Source organism: Daucus carota, chromosome 1, assembly GCF_001625215.2.
Source record: "Daucus carota subsp. sativus chromosome 1, DH1 v3.0, whole genome shotgun sequence".
NCBI classification, from domain to species: Eukaryota; Viridiplantae; Streptophyta; class Magnoliopsida; order Apiales; family Apiaceae; genus Daucus; species Daucus carota.
The window spans coordinates 1,310,731-1,323,659 of NC_030381.2; the positions used below are offsets into that span (position 1 = coordinate 1,310,731).

Here is a 12,929-nt window from a genome sequence, read left to right on the forward strand (position 1 = left end):
GACCATCGAGATATTTCTTGATATAAGCACTGAAATTTCAACCACATATACTGTTTCTAATTTTTTCCATGCATAAATATGTAAAAACCAAGTACTTGTCTTAGTTTAGATTCTTGCAAAATAGAAATAAAAGTTGAAATAGTGCATAGTCTTGAAAATCAGGTGAAATCACTAAAATACTGAGTCCATTTTATTTATTTATCCAATATGTAAGCTCTGTGCATTGTGGCACTGGTCAGGCAGTCAGTCTTCTGTTTTTTAGCGGCCTTCCCACCCATCTTCCCTTCATCTGGGTCATGGCTAGCTGCAGCACACTCTGAGAGGCGGAATGCAGTATATTCCTCATAACCGCGGTCGATGTTGTATGCATTGATTTTAATATCAGAAGCACACTCCTTCCCAACAATGTTCTTGAAAATGGGCAGCGTATTGAGTAGATTTGCGTCCTATGATTACATTAAAAATATTGTTAGCGTGCTGTTGTAACTATGTTTGTTCTTGCAGTGCATAATACTTGTTCGATTACCTCCGAAAGCTCAGTCAGTACGTATTCTATCCACTGGTACACCGATGAGGTCCTCAGTATTCTATCCACTTGTACACCGATGAGGTCCTTTGCCTCCTTGTTGAATAGAGTCAAAGTAGGGCGTGCTGAATCATCTTTCACACGGACAGTTGGCCTGAAGCTGTTTGCAAAGTCAAATACTAAGTTTCGGGTGTGAACAACGATAATAATAATACCGCCACTATTACATTGTTTAATAATTGTGGTGCCAATAATGCATTGCTAATTTGTAGTGTTTTTCTTTATTATAGTTGTGGTGCTGGTGTTTTGTAGTCAGTAAAGAGCAATAGTACCGTGGCACCACTGACCTGCTTTGCACAGTTGTTGCAACAATATTCTCTGCTGACAGTGTACTTCTCGTGAGCATCTTGGGCAGTAGTTGCAGTACCAGTCCTCGTCCTCCAAGACAGCAATAATCTTGGCGGCCTTGCATGGACGACTGACCACCTGAAATATTGTTGACAGCAGATAGTTAGGAACGTGTTAAGTGATCAGAGGTTTTTAGTGACGTTGAGTTAAGATCACGGACCAAAAGAAACACATCATATATACAATTCATAATCCACAAAACAGTTACCTTAATTATAGTGAACCATTTTAACACAAAGCTCTATCTATTAGAGCGCACGATTTTATGTTTTCATTTTCAATATCATCATGGTGCCCAACTTTGGTTCTACTCCATGCAAGTAGGTCAGACTAATAAAATATGAAAATATGCTAGATCACGAGCTCTAAAATCCACTTGTTTATATTATGCTGTTCGATGAGGCGTGCTAATAGACCAGACAACTTAGTAAACTAATATTAATCAAATAAGCAACAACGATTATATTTTTTCCTTATAAATGAAAACTAAATCAAATCAAGATATGTAGTAACCTTTTGGAGTCCGGATAGCAATCTTCATCATGATTTACTTCGTATAGAATAATATAGGTGTCGTTTCCAGATATTTACATAAAACGCAAGAAAATGATGAATAAAATCACACTACACTGCAAAATACATACATTTTTACTAAATATGTATCATAAACAGATGATAGAAACAACACTTAAGACAAGTAACATCAGATTCAAGTTAATGCTGCCTAAAACATACACAACAAAGATCAGAAGGAGATCAAACTTGAATTCATTCATACACATCATTAATGTGGCACATTCCAAGTTATTAGAAATGTTAAAAGATTGCAAACACAATAAAGAGAAAAATTACGCTACATTAGGTGGCATTTCTGGAACTCCGGTTCTTTGAGCTAGTTCTGTCCTAAGCATCACATTCTTTATTTGCCTGCATGTTTGTTGTAATAAATTGTCCAAAACATCACATTCTTTTCAAGCAGGAACAGGGGAAAGTGGAGAAACAGGTCTAGCATCTGAATGAGACCTAAAATCAAATTTAAGGTAACAGGTAAAATCAATGAAGTTGTTCAAAAATTATAACTGTTAGTAATTTGTATGATACTATATGACTTTGTATTGTTACAACTACAAATCCAAACCCTATATTGGAGAAATTCTATCTGATATTTGCATTCAACTGTAAACTAAGAAGCGCACATTATTGTCCTGGGCTATAGCCTATAGGGCCAAATTATCTCCTATCGATTTAAAAGGGGCTACCAATTTAACAGAAGTATTGTCTAGGTTCCTGACCTAGATATTTGAAGGTATAGACAAAATACAAAAGCCAAGAACTAACATGATCACTAAAATCTATCTCTTCTTTGGGATGATATTCTCTCCAATCCCAGTAACATGAAGGTAGTAATCACAATCGAGCTCCCAAAGAGCAGGTTTGCCTTCTTATGATTTAAAGTAGCCCATAAATCTAATTAATGCAACCCAATAAACCATACTAAAGAATTCATTCATTTTAAGACGTGAGTGCAACAGATATAGATAATAATGAAGTTGTGAGAGGATGTAACAACGCAGTCGATTACAAATTTATAGCATCCATCATTTTATGAATTCCCTAGAGTGTGGCATTGCTTTCCACTTTTCCTGTCTCTTAGTAAACACCTACTCTATAAAGCATAGCTAATCAATAAAATACATGCCAAGGTATATAAAGAATAATCTTTTAATTATCCAAAAGAGAATATGACATGTTGTACATCTTAAATCATTTTGTTTGATGAGATAGTAATATTCAGGACATAGAATATAAGTTATCAATTTAAGTGGTATAGAAATGAATAATCACACAATTTTCTGGGGAACATACGGTATTAATTATGAGCTACCGAACCACCATACCGGTGGGCTAAAGCCTCTCCCATGCTCTGGTACATGCCCATCAAATCTGCGGCAATGGCACTATTAACATCCACTCTAGGTTCATCCTTCAAACCCATTGCACCAAGTTGGCGGCCTAAAGCTGCTAGACCTTAAATGTATTGGGCAACATTTGTTCGATCCAAGCAATCGATACAATCATACAATTGATTCTCAGTGTTTTGTTATATATGTTTGTAGAGAGGGAGGAATGTGTGTGGAAAATGGTTGCTAGGAGAGGAGTTGAAGTTGATTTGTTTTCCCCGTTTTGGTATTTTCCCCCATTTGTTAACCATCTTTTCGATAGAAATAAAAAGCAAAACAAAACAAATCTTTTTATTCAAATTAATTTAATTTATATAAAACAAGTATCACATGACTCCATACTTATTATTTGACAATTTTATTCTATTTCCTTATATTTTCTATTGATTTAAAGAAATTTCATTACTTTTTTTTTTTGAAAATAAGAAATTTTATTACTTAATCAATATTTTTCCAAATACTAAAGTGCACACATATATGATTACCTTTTTTATAAATAATATAAAATACACAAACATTTAAAAATATCCGTTCTGGATGTATAGACCTGACATGGAGTATCCATCAGAAGAGTTTATACCTACAGAGAGCGACTCAGTGTGCTCATAAGCACCAGACAAATTATATATGGTCAAAGCATTCTGTGTCATCAAATTTGGGCTTTCAGAAAATGCATTCTAAAGATGAGGTAGTTATTGGGCCTGGTGATGAATTTAGGGTGGACCTTGGAGTGTTGGATACTTTGGGTTGATTACTGTAGTATTTACGGTCTACATGATGTTTTCAGTCCAGGATCCGAGTTGGGTAACAGCCACTGCTCATCTTTCCATCCATCCATACGAATTTAGTCCTACTACAAACGCCCAAATCAGACGCAAGGTTATATATGTTCCACCATGTCCCAGCAATACCTTACCAGTTTCTGCACATATTTCTCAACTTTGAGCAAATCAAGCATTAAAATCAGCTTAAAACTGAAAACACACAAACAAGACATAAAATGAATGCAGCTCCAAGTTGAGCTGTGAAACAGGTTTCCACCACCTAGGACCATTGTTAGCAGGCCGCAGCTGTATATGTATATCAAAATAATTTAGATCATACTTAATTCTCAAGGAACTTCCAAGTCTTTAAGAATCTACGCATGACATCTATACTGACTATATATATGTCCGCCGCATACATGAATCCAAATTAAGAATTCTAATTACAATCAACAATCGATAACAAATAGCTAGGTAGAGTATGCAATATAATACAATCACATCACAATATGCATACATACAATTTTCACAAATCATGACAACCGACACGGTCACTGTATATTAGTGTACTAACGGTGATAGATCTGAGCCCCTCCAAAAAGAAACAAACCATAACGACATTATAGTCTTCAAATCCCTCTGAGACCTGGTTGGTGTCGCACATTGACAGCTTAAGTAGTACTTGCCAAGATTTGATCATTCATCCTAGTCACACATTTTTCTGGCTCACACCAATTGTGACCTTTGGCATAAGAGATAATTGAATAAAGAGCAAGAAAACTATGGATGGGTCATTGAAGTCGATATACCTATGCAGCGCACACTGGCCAAGCTTAATTAATTATCTAGTACCATATATATGCAATGTTTTTGCCTTTACATTCTTAACAGCGGTTTGGCCACTTCTTTGCTTATGCTTCACTTATTCACTTTCCCTTCAGTTTAGATGGTGTGGAGGAATGACCATTACCAGCTCCTGAGTTGCGATTTTTCCTTGTTGCCTTCACTTTTGGCTCAGATTTCGGTTTCGCAGGCTGCTGCCTTACCTTCACTCCCCTTATCAGCTGTAATATTGTCAGAAAAACATAATTTAGTACCTTTGATTAAACTTATAATAACATGGACTACAAAATAATACATATAGCATATTCGTAGATAAATATACAATATTTACTGTAAGAGCTTCATACATATTTGCCATTTTTCATGTCTGAGTATATGACAATGAAATCTCCTTCCTGAAGTCCATTAGTTCTCACAAAATCTCCTGAAAGTCAAAACAGAAAAATCAGAATTGTTAGGGCCAGGGGAGTTTGTAAAAGTGTCATTTTATTCATTGTATGACATTTATATAACCAAACATACCTGTGTTTTCAAGGAGATACATCCTGCTTTTGTTATTTGGCCAGAATCTGAGACTCCACGATTTAAAAACAACACGAGTGTAATTAGTAATAGATATAACTGGCAAGTAACTGAATGCCCACTATATACAAGTGTGTGCTTGCAGGTGTGTGTGTGTGATGTGTGGCTTCGTAGTCTTCGTATATTATACCTGTAGCGCAAGTTCCAAACCTTTGAAATTCCTATATCTTCCATGTCAATCGATATGCCGTCTCTTTCATCCAGTTGTGGGAGGTGTGTTTCAGCTTCTTTCTGATCACATCAGTAGTGAGCAGGCACACAATCAGATTAATATTATTGTCAGCAAAAGGTAATATTGATGTCTCTTCTTATGGATTATATGTGTGCCGGTGGTGCGTGTGTATCAAGACAATTAGGGTGAGTGTATCAAGATATTAACAAGAGTAAAAAAATACATAAGGTTTGTGCAAAAAATGGACTACTTACTTTAGGCAGTACAATTCTTCCAAGATTACCAACATCACTCTGCTTCAACACCTTCTGTAAGAGAAGTTTGAAGTTGTTCCCACCTTTAAATTCCTACACAAAAACCAGGACACATTCATAACATAGTCTATTTCTCAGAAATTAACTATCTCTTTCAAGGTAACTACCTGTTTCTGTAGTTGTTGTCCACGCTCCGACGTCTGTGTCAGCTGCTGATTGCTCTGTGCTCGCAGTAAGGTCCGATCACTCGTATGACACTCCTGTTGCCGTGGCTGTGCTTCCTTATGAGGCTGTTCCAAGATTGGAGACTCAATAGCAGGAGGCTGGAGAATACAATTGAGAGGGCTGGTTACACCATCGATGTTATCAGTGCAAGTTTCTATATTGAACCGCCCTTCATTTTGTCCCGACGAGTCAACCTTTTTGAGTTGATTTTGGTGTGGATGGTGGCGATAATGATGCAATGAAACCCGTCTTTGCCGAGCCATCCTCTTTTTCCTAGCCTCTTTAGTAGCAGAAGGACCCAACCTTATTGGATCCTCAACATTATTTCCGTTGTAAATTTGAGAAGGGTTTTGATCTCCATACACAGGTGCAAACGGCTGAGGTGTAATAGGAGCAAAAGTACCATTTTGATCAGGAAATGAATTATATTGAGGGGCTGAAACAAACTGCGATTGCGGCCATGACTGAGCAGGCTGAAGCAAATGATATCCTGTTGGCGGCATCGGCATCTGAGGAGAGTAGGCTTGACAATTCATTGGAGAAGCGTTAGCACCACCAACAAAAGGTTGCTGTTGAAGATCACCAACTACATAAGCCATAGCAGGCGGTGGAAATACTGCTGGCGCAGAAGCAGCTGGGGACACCAATGCCTGATTGAAATAAGTTTGAGTGGGAATCCACATGAAAGTGTTTGCATCCATAGTGGGAATAGTATTCTGTATGTTAGGGTTAGGGTTCGGAAAAGATTCTTGATATTGACAAGGGACTACTTGATGAGCAGCAGCTGCCGCATCTTGGTTCCTTTTGTTCTGAAGATGGTGCTGCTCAACCCATTCAAGAATGAGTTTCAATAGCTGTTTTCTTCCTTCTTGTGTGCTCCCTAAACGTTTCGAAGCACACTCAATGGTTGCTCGTTTAAACTTAATATTCCTCATATCCTCAGCCGAAATGTGCTCTTTGTTATTTTTTAGCCACTCAAAAAACATAACTCCAAGTTCATCAAAACCCGTTTTTTCTTTCACTTCCTTTCCCCCCTCTATGATGTAACAATTTTCATCTTCTCGATTCCGCACATCCTGACTTACGATACTTTGATCTCTCGAATAAGTCTGATCATCATCACTTTGAAAGATACAAGATGGGTCCCATAAATCATTTCCATCTTCAATATCAATCAGATCCATGTACCCAAAATTATTCATCACATCCATGCAATCCACATCCTCCATTCCAGTACTCCCATCAGATGGCCTGAAACCATCTGATAAATCCGGGACCGGTGTCGCAGGATCATACTGGATACTCCTCACATCTTGCTTCATTCTCTGATCTGCATCTGACCTTATCATGGCCCAAGAAGCTGCTGAAGAAGACGAAGAAGCCGGGGAAGCAGACGACGAAACGAACTGTTTAGTCGTCAAGGCCGGAGTAGAGGATGAAGATGAGGTTGAAGACATGCATGGAAAATCAGGAAGCGGTGGGAAACTATTATCGAAAATAGAAGAATCAGCCACCGGAGTCTCATCTTGTTCATCACCTCCAAGCCAGATCTCTGCTTCACTGAGAGCCCCCATTATTTCATCAACTACATCATCATCCATAGCAGCATCACCCCCACAAAAAATTGCATTCTCTGCATGCACTTCTACTCCTTTTTCTCTTGCCATCTCAATGTCTAGATAAAGTACTATAAAAAAAATTCAGACAAAAATTGTGTATAGATATTAACAGAAAGGAGATAGATTAATAGACAGGCAAAGAGCAGCACTGCAAGAAAAACGGCTAAATTCGACACAACTTAAATTCGAGGAAAAAGTGGGTGTCTGGGGTATGTTGAGAGAGATGAGTTTGGTGTATGTATGAGATTAAGGAAACAAGAAAAAAGGATCTAGATATATCAAAAAATCTCCCATCTTCAACAAGTGGGTAGAAAGAAGCAACATAAAGCATCTGAAGAAAAAGATTTGGTTATCTATCAAGTACACAGTACTAATCAATAATAATAATAATCAAGAAAGCGACTTCTGTGCCCTAATCCGTACTTTGACACTTAATAATCTTATGTTCTACAACAGCAAACAATTAAGTTCAGCTATTCACAAGTACTTCATAATAATCAACAACAACTCAAGAATCAGCTTGCAATTAAAACAGATCAGAAGAGATAAAAGGCGAAGCATACCCAAAGAAAAGAATGAGAAAAAGACAAAGCTTTTTCAAGAGGTTCTTCAGCAACCATAAATAAAAGAGTAAATAAACATCAACAAGAAGAGTTCTGGTTTGTTCTGGGAAGTTGTGGGCTTTTAATTATTTTTTTTGAGCTTTAAAAAATTTGTTTGAAATGCAGGGAGAGTATAGATAAGTTCAATTAAGTGGAGAGAAGGTGGGAGTGGGAGAGATGAGGAAGGTGGTTTTGAGAGAGAGAGATATGAGAGTTAAAACAGGCGAAGAAAACCTGGTGCTATAGACAATACTTTCTACAGTATTACGTCAGTGGCCGCCATACGGTAGATGCTGAATGGTGCAACTGTTGCGGTGCACCTGCTTTCATTTTCTCATTTGGCTTTTATTTTCTTGAAATCTCGTTTGGATAAGTACTTGCTTCTCGGTCCCAATAATTAAATTTAATTATAAATTATGAATCTGAATTTATATGATTTCGAGTCCGTTTCACTAAATTTATTGCTTATGACTTAACGTGGCATATCTCAAAAGTTGATAGTTTAAAATGTCTGTTTGAATAATTTTGATTAATGAATGATTAATGAGTTAATAAAAATAAAATAACAAAAATAAGAGTGATTAATGAGTAATTTATGATTTAGGAGTAATTTTTATCAAAAAAATGTTCAAAAAAATTTAGCCACCGAAAAAAGTACCTCAAACTAACTTCTGGCTTTAAGTCAGTTTTTGGCTTATTTTTGACTTTAAGATGGCTTCCGACTCATTACACAAACATATAGTACATGTTTGGCAACGGGAAAGAAGTGCTTCTTTCCGTAATAAGCTAGCTTCTACTTTTCTTGACCCGTTTGTGTAAAAAGTCGAGAAGCACTTATAAAAAGTTGGGAATGCTAGCTTTTCTCTCACAACTTCTGCTTATTTTCCAAACACTTTAATCACTTATAAGTCGTAACTCGCTTCTCATTTCTGCTTCACTTTTTTACTTTAAGAAAGAAACACTTATTTTAAGCACACCCAAACAGCCTCTATATTTTTCAGCTTAAAGTCAGAGACGGCTTAAAACCCGGGCTTTAAGCCAACACAAACACCCCCTTCATCACAATTTCATATATTTCAATTATAAAGTTTATCATTAATTTAGATATTAATAGTTTTTCTAGTTTTGAAAATTATATTACACGCCTACAAAATAGTTTCATGTCATTTTACAACATCTCTCTCCTATCTTCTTTTCATTTCCATCCGATAATAATTTATATATACTAGCCTTTAACCCGTGCGAAGCACGGCGGTTATATAATTCGTAATTTATTTTTTATAATTTAAATTTTAACATCATTTTATTAGTATTTTAATATTAATGAATTGAATTTTAATTAAATTATATTAACCGACAGATTATATTTTCTAACGGAAATTTAGTTTTTACAATTTATTATCTATTTAAAAATATTTTTTGTTATTAATATGGGATAATTTATTATTCAATTAATTTTAAATAATATTTTTCATATTTCGTATATCTTTATATGTATAAAAAAAGATATTTGTCGTGTAACATATCAGAGTTAGAAAAATTATGAAATTTTTCGTGTTTGTATTGAAATAGAAAATGTTAGAATTCGAAAGAGTTATATGAAGGTTCTTGTTAAAAAAAATTCAAATTTATATATTTATAATTTTATTTTAACGTCATTATAATTTTTTTAATAAAATAATAAAGTAAGCCGAAGGCTCGAAAGTTATATGCGTGTGGTGTTTTGGATCGGTTTATTTTTAGTGTTAGTATTTATTTAAAACTTGTACTTATAAGAGATAGATTTTTAATCTTAAAATTGTCTAAGACTTAGAGCATCTCCAAAAGCCTCTTAGTTGGCTCCTAAATATAATATATATATAATGTGGCTCTTAGCAATTTAGTACAAAATTTAGAGCGTAAACTCCAATAATACTCTTTATATGATCACTTCTCTATTTCATATTTGGCTCCACTCACTACAAGAATATGATCACTTCTCTATATATATATAACTGCAAATTATTGTTTCCTTAATAATTCTAATTATGCATATCATCTATAACTAGCTGAAGAGTAAAATAAAAAGCTTGTGTTAGCTATTATACTACTATATCAGAAATGATGCAATAGGGAAATCCTATTCTCATAAATGTTGTGGACACAAACTTGCCTATAAACTATAATTCCACCTGTTCAAATAGACAAGTAAGGTTGGCTAATTGTAAGCATAGACAAAATACATGAAAAATAAACACACCCTGAATTATAGACATGGGCGTACATTAAAGAAAACAAAATAAACATACAGTGCATGTTTCTATCTAGAAATAAAAATGAGATTCTATTCAATTTTTACTGAATTATTTTTGGGTGTATATTGTAGGGCAAGGTTATCGACACCGGGGATGAAGATGATGTTGATAAAGCCGGAAGTGGGAATGAGAGCACGGACTCCGAAGACCGTGACACGAGTCATCCATATGTTGTTGTCTCTAGGGGAGGTCCGGTTATTAAGGGTTAATATTAAGTTGTGTGAATGTAATTGAATTTGTGGGGCTGTTTTTGGATGTTTTAATCCTATGTTTGTGTATGACTATGTTTTTGGGATGTTTTAGTCTTTTGTTGGTGTATGAATATGTGTTTGGGATGTTTTGTTAATGAAAACTATGTTATTATGGATTTTGATTATTTGCTTGGATTGATTGGTATAGTAGCTAAAATGTCTTTTAGGTATTGAATATTTTCATGGACAGGTTTCTTGTACCATTCTCGAATGGTATAAAATGGCAGAAATATAGAAAACAGTAGGCTCCTCAAAATCTAAATCTAAACTTACGACGGAAATATTAGTCGTAAGTTGTAGATTTCCCGATACTTTATGACGGATGTTCTTAAACAAATTCAGTCGTAAGATAACTACCGACGGAAGTTTCCGTCGCAAGAATAGAACCAAAAAACGAACACGGGGCCCACAATTAATATACGACGGAAATTTCCGTCGTAAATTGACCAGCTTACGACGGCCTTTCCGTCGTAAGTTTAACAATGAATTTGCTGAGATTGTGGGCCCCACCAGATTAACTTACGACGCCCGATAATTCTTGCGACGCTATATGAACTTACGACGCTAGATGAAAATTGTGACGGGTTTTTGAACTTACTACTTGAGCAAAAACGACGAAAATCCGTCGTAAATTGTGAACTTACGACGGATATTAGGCTTAATTTCCGTCGTAAATACCCTGTTTTGTTGTAGTGACTATAGCAAAGTTATTATGAAAAAATAAGTTAAAAGCTATATGATGGCTCTTAACTTTGAGGAGAGAGGAGAGAGAAACAAGAGGCTCTTTAGTGGTTTAAAGAGCCACTAAAAATCTCTTGGAGCAACATTTTTTCTCTCTCTCCTCAAATTTTAAGTTAAGAGCCCAAATGAAGAGTCTCTCGGACCTATTAAGTTCTAATGTGATTTTTTTGTTTTTAGCAAGATAATAATACAAGAATGATTAAAAAAAGATGACCAAACCAAAAAATATAAACAAAATTTAGGACTACAAATTATACCATGTTGGCGAGATAGATTTCTAGTGTGATTTCTTTTTGTTTTTAGCAAGATAATAATACAAGAATGACTAAAAAAGATGACCAAACCAAAAAATATGAACAAAATTTAGGACTACAAATTATACTTTGTTGGTTTATTATAATATAGTATAGATTAGTATTTTAATAATAAGACACAATAATGACGCATGTTGTTGGAGTCGATATATCAAATTGAAATCCTAAGTCACTATGACACAATATTTTATTATATTTATAAGACATTTATTTGGATATTTATTGGACTAGCAAAGGACTCTTAAACTTATCATAATTGCAGACCAGGAATAGATATTGCTGAGCTTAGAGCTTTCGCACCAACCCAAGAGATGAGGCAAGCTAGAAAATGAAGAGATAAGTGATACTCCTATAGTCCTATGAGTTTTCGTTCTTGCATGTTAAATTCAGTGAATGCTTCCCACTCCCCAAATCCAATCACTCGGTTTAATCCTAAATGTCAGAGATAAGTTCCACTCCCCAAATCTAATCACACTGTTTAATTCTAAATTTTACCGTTACTCGAACCGTTGTAATTTTCACTTCTTGTCAATGAGCCATGCTAGTTTAGTTTATACAAAAGAATAATGGCATGTCTGATTTATCTTACTTTAGAATAAATACTCCCTCCGTCTCAATTTATAGGTCCATTTTGGAATAAACACACATATTTAGAAAAAAGTTGGTTATAAGATAGAATCTTATCACATGTATCATTAATTAATGCATTGATAAGTGAGAATATAGTTGAGTTTCAAAAAAATCACAATAAATATTGGGATTTAGTGCATTGAGAAATGAAAATAATGTTGAGTTTCAAAAAAGTCACAATTAATATGTAGATAAATTTGTATTGAAAGAAGAGAGAGACAAGTGTTTTGGGACAAATTTTTCTCCCAAAATGGACCTATAAATTGAGACTGGAGGGAGTATTAAACTTTTCTTGAAAAATTTGTAAAAAATATAAAATACCTATCAAACCTTGAGTACTATTATATCGAATATTTATATATACACATATCTCTCTCTATATATAAATACTTCCTTTAAAAATAAGTCGCTATTATGTAAAAATCACGCCGGCACATTTTTTGCCGGTCAATAAAACAATAGAAGTAAAGACTTTTTACAGAGGTAAAAGTAAAAGACTATGAGGCCGTTTGGGTGAATTTAAAATAAGTGCTTCTTGCTTAAAATAAAAAAATGAAGGAGAAATTAGAAGCAAATTAAAAATTACTTTAAAATATTTAGAAAAAAAAATAGAAGTCACTAGTATTCATAACTTTTTATAAATGTTTCTTGACTGCACACTACACACTACACAGCTGATTGGTTCATCAATGAAACTACACGTATACATACAAAGTGCTCACACAAGGCTTCAGTAGCGGTTT

At 34.8% G+C, this 12,929-nt stretch overlaps 2 protein-coding genes across 3 annotated transcripts; both read right to left on the minus strand.

Annotated features, from left to right (window-relative positions):
* On the minus strand, positions 1-3,117 carry LOC108200207 (uncharacterized). Its single transcript, XM_017368275.2, has 4 exons — positions 1,792-3,117; positions 874-1,012; positions 527-686; positions 1-446 (listed from the first exon to the last, which is right to left on the minus strand). The coding sequence occupies exons 2-4, from the start codon at positions 996-998 to the stop codon at positions 195-197; spliced, it is 537 nt and encodes a 178-aa protein (XP_017223764.1). The 5' UTR covers positions 999-1,012; positions 1,792-3,117; the 3' UTR covers positions 1-194.
* A 957-nt stretch (positions 3,118-4,074) lies between these two features.
* LOC108196283 (B3 domain-containing transcription factor ABI3) lies at positions 4,075-8,206 on the minus strand. 2 transcript variants are annotated; one of them, XM_017363522.2, is made up of 7 exons: positions 7,918-8,206; positions 5,678-7,422; positions 5,511-5,603; positions 5,215-5,315; positions 5,025-5,071; positions 4,850-4,926; positions 4,075-4,723 (listed from the first exon to the last, which is right to left on the minus strand). In XM_017363522.2, the coding sequence occupies exons 2-7, from the start codon at positions 7,400-7,402 to the stop codon at positions 4,586-4,588; spliced, it is 2,181 nt and encodes a 726-aa protein (XP_017219011.1). In that variant the 5' UTR covers positions 7,403-7,422; positions 7,918-8,206; the 3' UTR covers positions 4,075-4,585. The 2 variants fall into 2 exon arrangements, with proteins under 2 accessions (XP_017219011.1, XP_017218994.1); XM_017363505.2 differs by having other exon boundaries at positions 5,025-5,077.
* Positions 8,207-12,929: the final 4,723 nt, after the last annotated feature.